This window comes from Carassius gibelio, chromosome B1 (genome assembly GCF_023724105.1).
Source record: "Carassius gibelio isolate Cgi1373 ecotype wild population from Czech Republic chromosome B1, carGib1.2-hapl.c, whole genome shotgun sequence".
NCBI lineage: Eukaryota > Metazoa > Chordata > Actinopteri > Cypriniformes > Cyprinidae > Carassius > Carassius gibelio.
The window spans coordinates 6,186,464-6,202,770 of NC_068396.1; the positions used below are offsets into that span (position 1 = coordinate 6,186,464).

At 33.5% G+C, this 16,307-nt stretch overlaps 2 protein-coding genes across 2 annotated transcripts; both read left to right on the plus strand.

The window, feature by feature from the left end:
• The first annotated feature begins 3,036 nt into the window (after positions 1-3,036).
• Positions 3,037-7,072, plus strand: si:ch211-93g23.2 (uncharacterized protein LOC100005086 homolog). The gene is made up of 6 exons (XM_052544874.1): positions 3,037-3,212; positions 4,746-4,906; positions 5,845-6,058; positions 6,220-6,323; positions 6,428-6,565; positions 6,889-7,072. The coding sequence occupies exons 1-6, from the start codon at positions 3,102-3,104 to the stop codon at positions 6,983-6,985; spliced, it is 825 nt and encodes a 274-aa protein (XP_052400834.1). The 5' UTR covers positions 3,037-3,101; the 3' UTR covers positions 6,986-7,072.
• A 429-nt stretch (positions 7,073-7,501) lies between these two features.
• ube2f (ubiquitin-conjugating enzyme E2F (putative)) lies at positions 7,502-15,150 on the plus strand. The gene is made up of 10 exons (XM_052544875.1): positions 7,502-7,948; positions 8,844-8,987; positions 10,328-10,357; positions 10,846-10,911; positions 11,318-11,385; positions 11,904-11,974; positions 12,097-12,154; positions 12,653-12,685; positions 12,889-12,951; positions 13,298-15,150. The coding sequence occupies exons 2-10, from the start codon at positions 8,870-8,872 to the stop codon at positions 13,346-13,348; spliced, it is 558 nt and encodes a 185-aa protein (XP_052400835.1). The 5' UTR covers positions 7,502-7,948; positions 8,844-8,869; the 3' UTR covers positions 13,349-15,150.
• The last annotated feature ends 1,157 nt before the right edge of the window (positions 15,151-16,307 follow it).

Genomic DNA, 16,307 nt, shown 5'->3' on the forward strand with positions numbered 1-16,307 from the left:
GCACGTTTATTGCACAGGAAAAATGTTACTCTGTTTCAAGAAGTTGTTTTTGTAAAATACACAAATACATTAATAGGGCCTACTATAAACCTGAGCAGGTTCATCTCAGTTCAAGGTACAGTCTGAGGCTCTGAAGAGACACCGAAAGCAGCTTTTAGCTCACGTTATCTTTCAGTTTAAGTGTAAGTTTTAAACAATTTAGATCAACTGCTCTGTAAAATGCACAGATGTTCCAAAGGTCAAATCGCCAGTAGACGTCCAGGTGGAGTTATAAGTGAAGTACAAATGATAATGAGTACTTGGAAGTGTGAGAGAAAGCATTCTGAACAAAAGACACTTGATATTCACTTATATGTATGTAAACAGATTTTTAATAGGCCTATTAGTGGTCTGGTTTAGGAGATGTAAGCTATTACACTTATAATGTTAGTAAGCTAATAAAACTGGTTTGGACTACACTAATACTGTAGGCCTATGAAATTTTTTTGAATGCCATTTGTAAAAAGGAATGCCATTTGTTCGGTTATAATTAAGCACAGATACATTCTGTGAAATACTAGTACTGTGAATGAGAAAATAAAAAAGCTAAAGTATTTTAATTATGTGTGAAAATCACATAAAAATCACATAAAAACAAATTTAAACATTAGGTTTTTTTATGAATTATTATGGTAACACCACAATAAGGTTTCATTAGCTACCTCTGGTTAACACATTAACTAAGGATTCAAGTGATTCAGTACTTTGTTACTGTATTTATTCATCATTGTTAAGATTAGTTAACTATGGTGATACGTGCTGACACATATTACTCAGCTGAATAAAACAATATAACACATATTACACTGCATCACAACATTTGTAAGGGTTTTACTGATTATAATGGTACTTGCATTGGTTTTAATGGAAACTGTAATGACTGTGGGTTTATTTTGGTACTTGGTCGCCTTCTGTTGGAGGGTTGTTAAAACCACTAAATCCTAATGGAATATGTCCCAAAACATACTACAGAAAACCTTTTTTAATGACCATTTTTTTCTCCATCATAAGACATGTTAGGGTTAATAAAGACATAAATGTGTATGTGTATGTGATGTGACCTTTACCCTGATCCAGGTCCAAAAGACCTTTAGAAGACTTTATATAAGTGCCTTAATCACATTTCAGTGTTTGAAAATCAATGACAGTGTTCATAGCATGGGATTGCTGTGATTTATTAATGTACAGTTCATCGCATTAAAAAAAAATAATTTATTCTGATCTCAAAAGGCCTATAAAGAAAAACCTTAGATTCAATATGTTTTTACTCGCTTTTACAAGATACAGCAGAATTGATTTTTTTTTTTATAGATATGACATTATTACATGGGAAAACCCAACCCCACATAAATTGCTAATTGGCTTTTTTAAGTTTTCACCATAATAATCAGTCTGCTGCAAGTTCTTAATTAGGCTTTCGACTACAGAGCTATTTTGAATTATGAAATGAAGCGAGATAATTAGCAAATATTAATGCCTCTACTGTTGCTATTCCAGATCATTTAAATATTAAATAAAATTAACTTTCACATGGTGTTTGCATTTAAATGTGTCCTAGCAGTGTGTGGACACAACCACCCTTCACTGATAAATCCATTCACTGATTTTTGTTCAGTGAACAATCTGACAAATCTTAAAATATATAAGAAATGTATATAATATATATATAAACACACACCCGGAGCAGTGGGCAGCTATTTTTACTGCAGCGCCCGGGGAGCAGTTGGGGGTTCGGTGCCTAGTCAAACTCTAACCACTAGGCCACGACTTCCTCAGAATACACGTATGTTCAGAATGGCAATTCATAAGTTATGCATTTTTCCCAATCTTTTAAATAAAGCCTGTTTCCATTATCTTATTTTTTTTTTTACATTATAATTATTATTATTTTTATTATTATTGAGTGACATTAGTACATAATAAATACAAACTTTATGTTGACATTAGTGGTTTGTCATTTTTTGCATCAGCATACTTCAATTACAGTTGTTTAATAATTATGTATTTATTTATTTATTGAATTTCAGAATTGGACTGCAGCATACAACATTGTGAATGTTAATTTAATATTTTATTATTTTAGAAAAATGTTTAAAGAACGTAATGCTATTAAATATTATTAGAATGATTAAGAATACTGCATCAACATACTTCAATTACAGTTGTACAGTAGGGGTGTGCTGTGTCCTGACATTTGATCCTACCTGTCAGATTTTGCAACCAGGGTTTACTGCGCATGCGCAAATCTGTAGCCCTACTGGGTCCTTTTTCTCATGCTGAACTAAAAGGGTTCAGGGGGAAAATTCCAAATAGAAGTGATCACCCCTATTCCCTTGGAGTGGGGCCATTGGAGTGAGAAGGGGGCACGTGTTCGGAATGCACTTGGCAAAGGGAGAGACGTAAATTTCTCATTATCTTCAGCTGGCATGCTCCCGTGACAACACAGCACGGTGTACGTCAGCAGATGTCGCTGTTTTACTGTAATAAATGTATTTTTATTGTTGTTAGCGTAATTGTTGCAAATAAATATACATTTTACATTTAAAAAAGCTTTTAATATATATTTATATACTTTTTAAAATATAAAATGTATGCCACACCTGTGAGGTGGTTGGATTATCTCGGCAAAGGAGAAGTGCTCAATAACACAGATTTAGACAGATTTGTGAAAAATACTTGAGAGAAATAGGCCTTTTGTATACATAGAAAAAGTCTTAGATCTTTGAGTTCAGCTCATGAAAAATGGGGGCAAATACTAAAGTGTTGCATTTATAATTTTGTTATGTGTGTATATACACACACGCACACACTTCAGCATTGGATTGTAAAATAAGACGTTGTTTAAAAGCTTATATTCTTATAAAAATAAAAGGTTTAAAATAATTATAATCCATCACTATGAAACCAGCGACAAAAATCAATCAATCAGTCAATCATTTTCTGGATTGTCCAGGAAGTACAGAGTCAAAAGTCAAACCCATTGAAGGTGTTGTATTAATGAATAACTCTGAAAGGAGATCCAGTCAGTCTCAGGTTGGTCTGTGCAGCTCGAGGAGAGGCAAATGGCTCAGAGGCATTTTGAGGGAAAAGAACAGGCTGAATCTTATGAGCGGTACCGTGTGTCTCCACCTCAGGAACTCATAGATGAAGTGCTGAACTTCCTTCGAAAAAGAGTAGGCTATGTGTTTATACTTTTCTAAGAATGACCAAAGTCCTTTCAGGCTCTGGAATGACTCAGCATTTTGTGCACATGACGGTGTTTTACTTGTCTTTATTGAGGCTAAACTATAGTAAATAATCAAGGAACTGAGAATCAAAGCTCTATCATTGTTTATCTTTTGAAACATTGAACCTCTTGAGCGACATCGCACCTTTCCCAGAAGGTCCAGGGGTCCTGACATTAATACTACCCGTCAGATTTTCCTACCAGAGTTTACTGCGCATGCGCACATCAAAATCGCGTCCCTTTTCTCATGCTGAACAACACTTAATGTACATGCATTACTGTAAGTGTAGGTTTAGGGTTGGGGTAGGTGTAGACTTTTATAAAACAATCTAATATGTATAAAAATATGTATTCTTCTAGTTTTCCGCATACTGATATACAGTAGGCTAGATCCCTGACGCAAGCAAATTATAGCATAATATATCAAAGAAATCGAGCGTGCGCATATATATATATATATATATATATATATATATATATATATATATATATATATATATATATATATATATATATACATATTCGGGATCGATATCCTCTTGTCAAGTGCTGACGTAAGGAATGCTGTTTCTGGGTCCAAGCCTTAACTCGTTTCACTTGAGAATACTCAGTTTATGAGCACTGTTTATTCATATTAAATATTTCAGCTAAACGTTTCTACTTACAGTGTAGAGTAGCCTGCAGTCTCCTTGCTCACGGCATCCCAAACACAATTTATTTATTTATTTATTTTCATTTTCTGATCTGGGATTTCGGTATGGAGTAAAAAATTAGGATTGTAATATTTTTTTGTAACATTGAATCACATTGTGAATATAGGCCTATTTTAGCACCGTTTGTTGTTTTCTCGTGGCATCTGAAATTCTTTTTATTATTAGGCTATTATTATCAATATAATTATTAATCAAAACAAAAATATACAACAGTTTACAAAAATGAACATAACATGCCAGAGTGTACAAACCATTTCTTTTTTTTTTATTATTTGTTTTTATCACTTTCAACGGAATAATACTATGCATATATCAAAATTATTTAAATTGAATATAATATTTGTTTTCCTTCTAATTAAATTTTCCATATCCACACAGAAATTCCTTGTGTATACACAATTACAAAACAAATGGACAATAGAGTCCTTTTTCCACTGAACAAAAATCTGTTATAATCAATATCCTAATTAAGTTTATTATTTTTATTATTATTATTATAATTATGTTGTCATGTTTTTGTTGGTATTATTGTGGTTTAAGAGAATAAATATAAGCTAAATATAATTTAATATTTATTCTCATTTAAGGTAATTAGATAAATGTATTATTTATTAAAATATTTCTTTAGTTGGACACAAAATGACAGATTTTTCAGATCGCATGACTTCAGAAGACAATAGAAAGGCATAAAACTAAAACAAAAGATTTACTACATATTTTACATTTTAAAACACACAAGCGTTACTCTGTATTACCTCTCTGAACAGATCCAGGGCTATCTTGATCTGGCTGTGGATGTGGGCTGTGGATCAGGACAGGGCACAGAACTACTCGCCCCTCACTTTCTCACTGTGGTCGGGATAGATGTCAGTCCAGCTCAACTGGAGATAGCTAGTTCCAAAGAGCATGCAGCAAATGTGTGTTACAGGTATACAATAACCTACAATAAAATATAAACCTGAAGAACAATTCTTCATTTCATGATCCTTAAAAACTATAACAATAATATGGCGAGAGTATCATATACGAAAGTACTGACAAGATACTTCAAAGAATATCAAGTTACATATCTAGTTGCATATCTAGAGTCGCAATGATAATACCGTATTTTTATATAAAAATATATACCTATTAGCTAGTGAATGTTCTTGATTAAACCTCACTATAGTGCGTTCAGGTCACTTTCAACCTGACATGAATGGATGAGGTAATGAATGAATAAATAAATGAATGTAAAGGACAATTAAGATTATTTTTGTGGCTATAAATGGCTATATATATATATATATATATATATATATATATATATATATATATATGTGTGTGTGTGTTTGTGTGTGTATGTGTATATATGTATGTGTATATATATGTATGTAACGGAGGCCAGCACGTGGTGCTGTGCAGGTAAAACCTCACTCCCCAATCTCAAGAAACGCACTAGCAACAGACGCTAGTGGCTGTAGCCATTTAGCCTCCTTGTTAGTGCGTCCACTTCCCATGACGGAGACCTGGGTTCGAGCCACGCTCAGAGCGTAGAATTTTTTTTTTTTTTACCCAATTTTACCTAATTGATTTAATATACAGAAGTGTACACAAAAAAAAAAAAAAATGAAGTAAAATTAATTGAGATGGAAATTCTCATGCATTTTTTCTCCACTTTAGTAAGGTTTAAATCCTGAACATTTATTAACTAAAAAGTAAATATATACATACAAAATGTACAAAACAATATAAATTTACAGTTTTTGTTATATTTTTATTTATCCTCTTATCCATTTTAAAAAATATATATATTTTTTCTCATTTTGTTTCCCAGTACAATCTATGCTCGCACTATTTATAACTCTGTTTATTCCGCTCCATTAGACAGAGCCCTGCAGAGGAGTTGCCCTTTGAGGATGATGCGGCAGACTTGGTGACATCCATGGCAGCCGCTCACTGGTTTGACCATCCGCGCTTCCTGCGGGAGGCAGACAGGATTCTGAGGCCAGGAGGCTGCCTCGCTCTGCTCAGCTACACCATGGATTTTGAACTGGAATATGGAGAAAGGACCTCCAAACTCAATGAAATCTGTCAAGAGGTTAAATAAACTAACAAAATTTTTATGGGTTGTTGTTCAGGAAACCTGCATTATAAGTGCTTGATATGAGACAACACGTTTGTGACCTGCTGCATTATTTTAATTTAATGGTATCCTTGCACTTGAGATCTTCAGTGAAAATGTTATTTTTTGATTCACAGTTCTATGCAGCCCTGCACCCTTTTCGGAAAGCTTATATAGGGTCCAGTTCTGTAGATCTCTACAAGAAGATTTATGACTCTGTGTCATACAATGATAAAGAGTGGTAAGTGTGTTTTATTGCATGCGCAATAATCCTGTAAAAAAAAAAAAAAAAAAAAAAAAAAAAAAAAATATAATATTTTATAGAATTCTTGTATTTGTTTTAAGGCATGAATGTCTGAGGTGTCGGATGATTATGCCACTGTCAGGGTTTATTGGCTTGGTTGAAACCTTCTCTACCTATCAAGGTTTCCTGGAGAAAGATCCTGTTGAGGCCAAGAGACTGTCTCAGACCATCACAGACCGGTAAAACAGACAATCTTAACTCATAAATCAAAAATCATGCTCTGAATGATCATGCAATAGCCAATGGATTTGCTCCAGTGTAATGCATTAAATTAAATCAAATCAACATACTAAAACAGATTATCAAGAGTGGTGTGATAATCTAAATAATCAAGTCAACACATTATCATTTTTATTTATTTGTTTATTTATTTTTATTAATTTACATATTTCAGTATATATAATATTTATAAAACAGCATACTGTAATTAATAATTTTTGACTGAGTTATATTTTATTATTTTATTTTAATTGTTCTAAATATATATATATATTTTTTTCAGGTTGTTGGAAGAAATGGGAGCCTCATCAACTGACACAGAAGTAACAGTTGTAGTGAAATATTTCTATATATTAGCATCTAAACCACAGAAATCCTAAATTTATGTTTCAATCCCATGGAGCCCTATCTGTTAAAAAACTTTTCTCAATAATTCTAAAAAAAATAAATAAAGCATTTGTGTTTTATTCCTGTTCTGGAAATGTTTAACACTTAACATCAAACTTGCATTATTATATGTGACTCTGGAGCACAAAACCAGTCTTAAGTCGCTAGGGTTTATTTGTAGAAATAGCCAAATATACATTGTAGGCTATGGGTCAAAATGATAGATTTTTCTTTAATGCCAAAAATCATTAAGTTATTAAGTAAAGATCATGTTCCATTGAGATGTTTTGTAAATTGTATACTGTAAATATATTAAAACTTAATTTTTGTTTATTAATATGCATTCCTAAGAATCTTAAAGGTGATTATCTCTCTCTCTCTCTCTCTCTCTCTCTCTCTCTCTCTCTCTCTCTCTCTCTCTCTCTCTCTCTCTCTCTCTCTCTCTCTCTATATATATATATATATATATATATTTTTTTTTTTTTTTTTTTTAGATTTTAATATAGTATCTTGGCCAAATATTGTCCTTTCCTAGAAAACCATACATCAATGCTATTTATTCAGCTCTCAGATTATGTACAAATCTCAATTTTGAAAAATTTACTCTTAAAACTGATTTTGTGGTCCAGGGTCACATATCATGATTCTATGAAAATCTCTTATCTTAAGTAGCTTTGCACAGAAGAGCGGAAGTATTCTTTGTGGCGTTTGATTCTGTACGGACTTCTTATTGAATGAACGAAACAACTTCCGGCTTCTAAACAGCTCAAGCAGCGGAAATCATTAAACTCAGCGGAACTAATCTGCGCAGCATTCTCAGTTCTGTTTTTTTTTTTTTTTAACGACATCTAACGTCTTAAATTTAGAAGTTATTTGGTGTGAAACCGTGTGAAATTCAGTTTGAGCTTCCTGATTATGGTGTAAACGGAGCAGTTCAGTGACCCTGACAGCTGCAGGTAAGTGTACAATCGAGCACAGCCGAGTTATTTGACATTTTTAGAGTAGTTTTATGATCAATGTAAAGACATTTTAACCCCCGTGTTTCAGTATATATCAAGACATCCATCTCAGTCTCGATATAAATAATACACCCTGTAATGGGAATCAAGGTGTCGTTGTTAATGAACCTGTTATTCTTTTATTTCATAACACCTGTGTCTAATAACGCCCATTATATAGAAATGGTTTAAGAGTTTTAATATTTCTGGACAGGAAGAGCTGTAGCGGTAGCAGCTTCCTTTGGTACTTTGATAAATGTAGTTGTATGGACAAATTAACCTATTTCTGTACGATGGTATTTAACGTTAAATGGGGTTCCAAGGTAACTTGGAAGCTGTACTTTATACTTGAAGAATACCATGGTATTGACATATTACATGTGTAGAAAACATGGTATTGCTTTTGTACACGTCCACAAAATGTGGTAGTTTGTAAGTTAGTTCATATTAGAGACATGATATTACCGTGAAAAACAAAACATGGTAACGTTAGTACCATGGTGCTCGATTCTTTCACATTAGAAAGGTGTTGGTCCTTTGTGGGCAATTTAAAGTTGTGTACAGTTTGGGAATGTAGTCAAATATTTAGCAAGTCTGTTTTTCCTCCCACTATCATTTTGTTGTTGTTTAAGTAATGCAGTGCTATGTAATGGTCAGTATAATGCGAGTCCATACAAAACAACTGTCTTATGCTTCATTTGAACTCCAGTGTGGAAAATGTTTAGCCCCCCTTTTTTAATATTTTATTTTATTGAGTTAACATTTACTTTATTTCAAGCAACAAAGAGGTTAAATTTAGTTAAGTACAGTGACCCTGGTGGTCACCATGTTTGTGTGTGTGTGTTTCTCACAGGTGTGTGTGAGAGTGTGTATGTTGGTATGCTGACGTTAGCCAGTAAGCTGAAGAGGGAGGAGGGTGTAAGGGCTGGCCGGACCTCTGCAGGCCCCAACGATGCCTCTCATAGAGTGTCCATCAGAGACCGACTGCTCATCAAAGGTACCAATCACTGACCAAACACTCCTCCTGTCTGCTGCGATCATGACACTGAAGCAGTGGTTCATGACCAGTATTTCGGACTTTAAAGTGATCGTCTCTATCTATCTATCTATCTATCTATCTATCTATCTATCTATCTATCTATCTATCTATCTGTCTATCTGTCTGTCTGTCTGTCTATCTATCTATATGTCTATTATTTCATCTGTCTTTCTATGTCTGTTTTCTGTCTGATTGTCTGTCTGTCTATCAGTCTATCATTTATTAGTTATATCAGTCGTTCTATCATTCTATTGTAATGTCATCTATCTATCTATCTATCTATCTATCTATCTATCTATCTGTTTGTCATTCTATTGCTATGTTGTGTCATTCTATCTATCATTCTATTGTTATTTATCTATCTTTCTGTCTGTCTGTCTGTCTGCGTTCTATCATTCTATTATGTCATCTGTCTTTGTATCTTTCTATCTATATGTCTGTCTGTCCGTCTGTCTATCAGTCTATCATTGATTAGTTATATCAGTCGTTCTATCATTCTATAATAATGTCATCTGTCTATCTGTCTGTGTGTCTTTCTGTTTGTCATTCTATCATTCTTTTAAGTCATCTGTCTTTGTATCTTTCTATCTATATGTCTGTCCGTCTGTCTATCAGTCTGTCATTCATTAGTTATATCAGTCATTCTCTCATTCTATTGTAATGTCATCTATCTATCTGTCTGTCTATCATTCGTTCGTTCGTTCTATCACTCTATTGTTATATGTCGTCTGTCTCTCTGTCATTCTATCTATCGTTCTGTGAATTGTTCTGTGTGTTTATCACGGTTCAATACATTGTCACTGGCTCATTAATTACACTGTGCCAGTCTCTTTTGAAAGAGTAGTGTGAGTCTGAATGAGTGTGTTGTGTTGTGCGGTGACTGCAGGGAGTAGACTGGTGTAAGGTGAAGTGATGCAGGCCAGTTCAGAAGAGCTGTAGACTCTATTTATAACAGACTGAGAGGAGGAGCCTGTATGTTATTACCAGCAGCTTAAAAAGCACTTCCCCTCCACAGTCAAACACTCAGGCTATTTTCTGAATCAGTGAGGCCCAAATCAACATTTAGAGAGGGTATCATGAGAGAGCAGGTGGCCATATATACACAGAGAGAGCTGTGTCTTGTATTTGTGTTCTAGAGACCATAATTCCAATAATAACAAATTCAGAAAAGAATAAATGAGTATATCATTCTAAAAAAAAAAAAAGCTGTTAATGTGAAGATGAGTAAAAGCTGGTTCTTTAAGTGTCTTTGTTACCCATCAGTACTAAACAACACTCATGCTTTCATCTGTTTACAGATGTTTCAGAACTTGAGGCTAACCTTCCAAGTGAGTATATTCAGGTCATTTTTTATGCTCTTTAAGAATGATCAATATATTGATACTACTAACTTATTATTATTGATTAAAGGACAGTACAAATCTAAATGAGTAAAGACAGTATATATGTATGTTTTATTTATTGCTGTAATTCGTCTTTAAAAATCAATAATTTCATACATTTCAACAAGAAATAAAACTTATACATTTTCACACTGTACATTAGAGTGTTGTGATTATCTGAAATCACATGAAATTATTGGTTTGAATTTTTTTAGTGATTCATTTTTGTGTTCTTTTAACAACATGAAAATAATTGTTGGCTTATCAGTACCGCTTTGGTTTTAAAGGTGTATGCCTAACGCTATTTCTTTTTTATACATCTACAAACCTGTCTGGATGTGCCAGCTGTAATACAGATGTAAATTTTTTTTTTGTGTGTGTGTGATTTAATGAACTCTTATTCTAAACATGCATTATTCTAAACATTTCTGCAGATACCTGTAAATTAACGTTTCCTGATGAAAACAAACTCTGTCACTTCCAGTTGGCCATTTCACCAGGTAATTCTGGCCTCTTTTCTGAAAGATTAAATTGTGAACATCCATTAAATGCAGATGCTGTTGAACAGTGTGAAAGAGTTTACCTGACCTATCCATGCCCTATATAAGGCCCATGCGTACAGATCACAACTATTTAAAATAAAACATTGTATGCCCTTCAAATTCACATAACCTCGTGAGCCAATATGATATTGTCTTTTGGTAACATTTTCTATTATCTTTTTGGGTTATGTGTCCTGAACAAGCAAAAATCATTAACGATTTTCACATCATATTGTTTTTTCACATTGCTCCTTCTGCAAGTAGTCCTTTGCTCGTCTTCCATTTCATTGTAAGTGTCTGTTAAATGTTAATCTGTTTTGCGAATGAAAATATAACCTTACATTTCTGCAAAACACCTCATCAGATGAAGGCTATTACCTTGGTGGAAAGTTTCAGTTTGAGATTGAAGTTCCCGAAGCCTATAATATGGTGGTAAGTGCCTGTGACATATCATGAAGTAATGAGGTAATGCCACACTTATTCCCTCGCAGTGCTACGATGATTTTATTAGTCCATTTGTATGCGGGGCTGTTAAATAGATGTTTGCAGGCACCTGTAATAGTCTGGTAAAGGCTGTGCAGAGATCCATACATGGACCCTCAACCCTGGTATCTAAGTTTAGAGCAAAATCATGAAATATTACTGAGGCAAAAGGCATCAAGCATAACATTTATACAGTGATTATATAGCTTAAATAAGTGACTAGAAGTAATTAAAATGAAGTCTCTAAGTTATTCTTAGAGACTATTTCTTTTGTAATTGGATGCTGCTTTTAGTCTTGTTCATTTTTGTTTTACGTGTACAAAAGCTTGGGCAATCTGCAACATATCTTTTTTTGTTCCATTGAAGTGATTAAAATCACACAATTTTAGAATGAGATTAACTTTACTTACTTTACAAATTCAAACTGTGTGCTGTAAGACAACTGCTTTCCTTTCTGCTTTCCACAGCCTCCTAGAGTCAAGTGCTTGACTCGGATATGGCATCCAAACATTGCAGAAACTGGGGAGATCTGTCTGAGGTATGTATCTGTATTTGTAGTTTATTCACATTTTAATGCATCAGAAGCCAGATTGATTTTATTTGGACAGCTGTTTTTGTGTTATTTGAATGATATTATATTAATGTTAAAATCTCTAATAGTCTATTGCGAGAGCATTCAATTGATGGTACTGGATGGGCACCCACTCGTACTCTAAAGGTAATTTGTGTTTTTGTAATGCCTCTTGGAAAAATTCATTAGCGTTTTCTATGCAGAACTGTATTGAAATGCCTCATATTCTTTCTCTATATAAAATATCCTTTCTTTCTTTCTTTTTTTTCTTTTATTTGCCCTTAAATAACTAACGATTTGTAAAATAATATTTCGGTTAACAGCTTTTTAAACCATCATTTTAATTTTTGAAGTTTTTCCAGCATTAATATTTTATATTTTCTTTAGAAAATCTATTACAAAAAATATTTTTTTTTCTATGCGTGCGTGTTAGGGGCCATTCACACAAAACTCATTTTTGCATTCCACTAACCTGGTTTTTCGTTGTATTTCTATGTAAATGTAATAGACCATTGTCTTAAGGCAAATGCTTATGTCTCACATCTTTTGCAGAGTCTTGTGCATAACACTGCATTCAAAAAACTGTGGCGCTCAAGTTAAATGTAATGGCTAATCTGTGTTTTCCACCAATTTATTTGTCTCTAGGATGTAGTGTGGGGACTGAATTCACTCTTCACTGTAAGTACACATGAAAGAATCTTTTATTATATATATATATATATATATATATATATATATATATATATATATATATATATATATATATATATATATATATATGTATATGTATGTATGTGTATTTTTTTTTTTTTTTTTTTTTTTTATGTTAAAATTGTTATCCTCCAGGGGGAAGGTCAGCATATGTGTTGTTTCTTTCACAGGATCTTCTTAACTTTGATGACCCACTGAATATAGATGCAGCGGAACATCATTTACGGGACAAGGTAGAGCACCAGCGCACATCTAAACATGTTTACAAACTTTTATTTTTATTTATTGGTTAAAGAAAAAAAACTAAATATAATCATCCTGATATTATGTGTATTGGTTAAGTATATAAACACACACACACACACACACACACACACACACACACACATATATATATATATATATATATATATATATATATATATATATATATATATATATATATATATATATATATATATATATATATATATATATATATAATAAATGCTTAATACATCGCTCAGCCCTATGTGCAGAGCCTTTGCAGGTATGTGTTTAATCCAAACCCATCAATTTCCTTGATGCTTCCTGTTTTAGGAGGATTTTAGGAACAAAGTTCAGGACTTCATCAGAAACTATGCAAGATGATGTCTCTGTTGAGCCACACTCACATGCATGTGACTTTGCAGATGTACATCAATCCAGACTGCAACAGAGACAAAATCTCAAACTATTAAAACATTCTTGGGGACAGAAGAAAGTAAAAATGCATATTGAATGACCCTGCAAGTCCCTGATCAAGATTTGGGAGGGGGGTGTGGGCCTTACTTTCCATTTTCGATAGCTTTTTTTATTTGTTTTTTGAAGCGGACAATCATGCAGCTACTTCATCAAGTTTGCTTTTACCCCCACCCACAAAAAAAGAAGAAAAAAAAAGAAAAGAAAAAGTACAAAGACGGTGATCGTGAAAATGAGGACGTATAACCTCGCTGATGTCACCTCCTATGCTAGTGCCTCTGTTTTTGCCACATATAACTGGACACACGTTGTAAGCCGACTTCTGCGGCCTGCTTCTTCTCAAAACTTGACTACCTACAAACACTGAGATTGATTTGTTTATAAGTGATGTCATAGAAATCCCAAAGTTCCATTGGTTCATTCGCTCTGGGGGAGGAGTCAACCGATGAGGAATCACAAAAATATATAGCACTGATGTCCCATGGAATACATCGGTGGGTTTCCGAGCGGATTCTGTAAAGCTGTTTCATGTAACTCGGCACCTCTCCATGTAAAATCACTGCACTTATCGGACTACTCAGTATCACGTGTACACGCGCAGATATAAAAATGTCTGTGGGTGCCTCTGAATGAGTCATGAAACCGTTTCAGTTCAAATATGTGAGGTGTTCATCGGTGAATCTCGTGATTGTCCGGGTCACATTTCTATGAAAGCCAGTTTACACAATGAAATAAAAGTAAAACATTTAATTGTGACCTTTTATCTAACAATTCTGACTTGATATGCAGAAAAAGATGAACCCAGAATTGCAAGAAAGTCAGAATTCTGAATTACTTTTGGAATTTGGACTTTTCCTCCCAAATTCTGTTTACATCGCACAACTCTCAACAACTTTTTTTTTTTTTGGCCATGGAAATAAAGAATAAACAAAGGTAATTAAAAATGAGTTTTTATCTCATAATTTGGATTTTTATTCTTTGAATAAACAATTCTAAGAATAAAAGTCTGAATTACGAGGTTAAAGACTTAAGAACATAACTGTAAGAAACTCAGAATTGTGAGAAAAAAGTTAGAATTGTAAGATAAAAAGGTCACAATGTCCTTATTATTATTATTATAATCCCATGGCATAAAGGAGCTTTACTACTATTTACCCACAAATCACATGGTAAAATCAAGAAACTCTATTTTGAATGTAATGAAGATGTGCTGATAAAGATTTTGAGCTTATAAATTAAGCATGTTTTCCCCACATTTAAACAATATATAATTTTTCCTGCCTTGGGGCAGTGAGTTTTTTTTTTTTGTCAAAAGTTAATTATCATCAAATAATACAAAAAAAGCTAAATATTATTTAGTACTTCTAATGTTTGTGTGAAATCTGACCCAAACATGTTCAGGACGAGTTTGTGAGATTCATTTCCATCAGTGTATACACGTTCAGCTTTACTGATGTATGCATGTATACAAGAATACCTGGATGCATGTACTGTGTTTGTGTGTGTGTGTGTGTGTGTGTGTGTTTGAGCGGGAGAGACAGTGTTTTTAATTCATGTCTGATTGGTAGCATGCACTGGGCTACTGAACTGCTCAGCCATAAAGCCTGTTTAATTAGGAAGGATTTACTTTATTTAAATTGATTTCTTTTTCTCCTTAGAGGTGTATATCCATTTGTAAAGTATATTAAAGAAGAATTCTACCACTAAGTAAAGATTTTGAGTAATTTGTGCTTAATTTTACAGTTTGCATATATATGTATATGAATTTTCTTATCATTGACTTTGTCTTAGTCTAGTAAGCCACCTACCTAGACAGCATTTTCAGGCATTGTAATACAAGAATTTGCATACAAAACTGCTGTCTAGGTAGTTGGCCTACTAGAGCTATAAGTGGAAAAGGGTATATAATGTGGAGCTTTGTCCCTGTGTGTCTATTAACATTGGCTGAGTCTGAACTTGGTGAGCTTCCTGCCGAAACACATTTTTGGTATTCATATAATATAAATTTGCATGTTAACTTGGTAGGCAGCTGATTATGGCTCTGTTTGGAAAGAAATACTCATGTACTGTCCTGGCTAATTAGAGCTATTTGGACTCCTTTTATCATTGGCTGGTTCTCAAAACGCAATAATCTTCCTATGTAGATGTCTTTTGCCCAAACTGCTGTCTAGGCTTGGAGCTCACTAAAGGCTGGAATACACTGCATGACTGTTGTCCAGATTTGCAGTTTTGAGAAGTTGTGCTAGTTGCCAGAAGTCAGAAACTTGTTGAAAGTTGACCGTACATGATGGGCACCGACTCCCGATGTCTTAACTTTGATTTCATCCTATCTGAGAATATTAAACCGGTTTGATATTTCAAGCCGATTTTAGGACACACATTGTTTTCATTTGTCATGCATCTCCTAGCAACAAGACACATTTTTGTGTGAGTTTGTGTCTGGAGGGACTGTTTGGAGTAAAGTCAGGTAGTTATCCTCTTTAACCATTTACAAAGTCAGCATGTTTATGATACCTAGTGTTTAAAATCTGTTCAGATTTTAAAAGTTGTATACATTCCAGTTCCAATTCAATAATAATACTTTTAAATAGTCTAATTTTGTGTAAAAATGTTTTAACATTGTAAACTAATAATAATAATAGCAACAATAATAATAACAATCTCTAATTGTGTCTGGTACAGTAACACTGGATATCTGCACAATCACATTACAGTAGTGTATTCACAGTAGCCCTCGGTTGTATACTGTACACTTTTGGTATTCAGTGCATGCAAAAAAAAAAAAAAAAAAACCAGCATGCTAATCATAGTAGGTATACAATATAGGGTGATTACACATATATTGCAATCCAGAATCCACCCTTCTGCA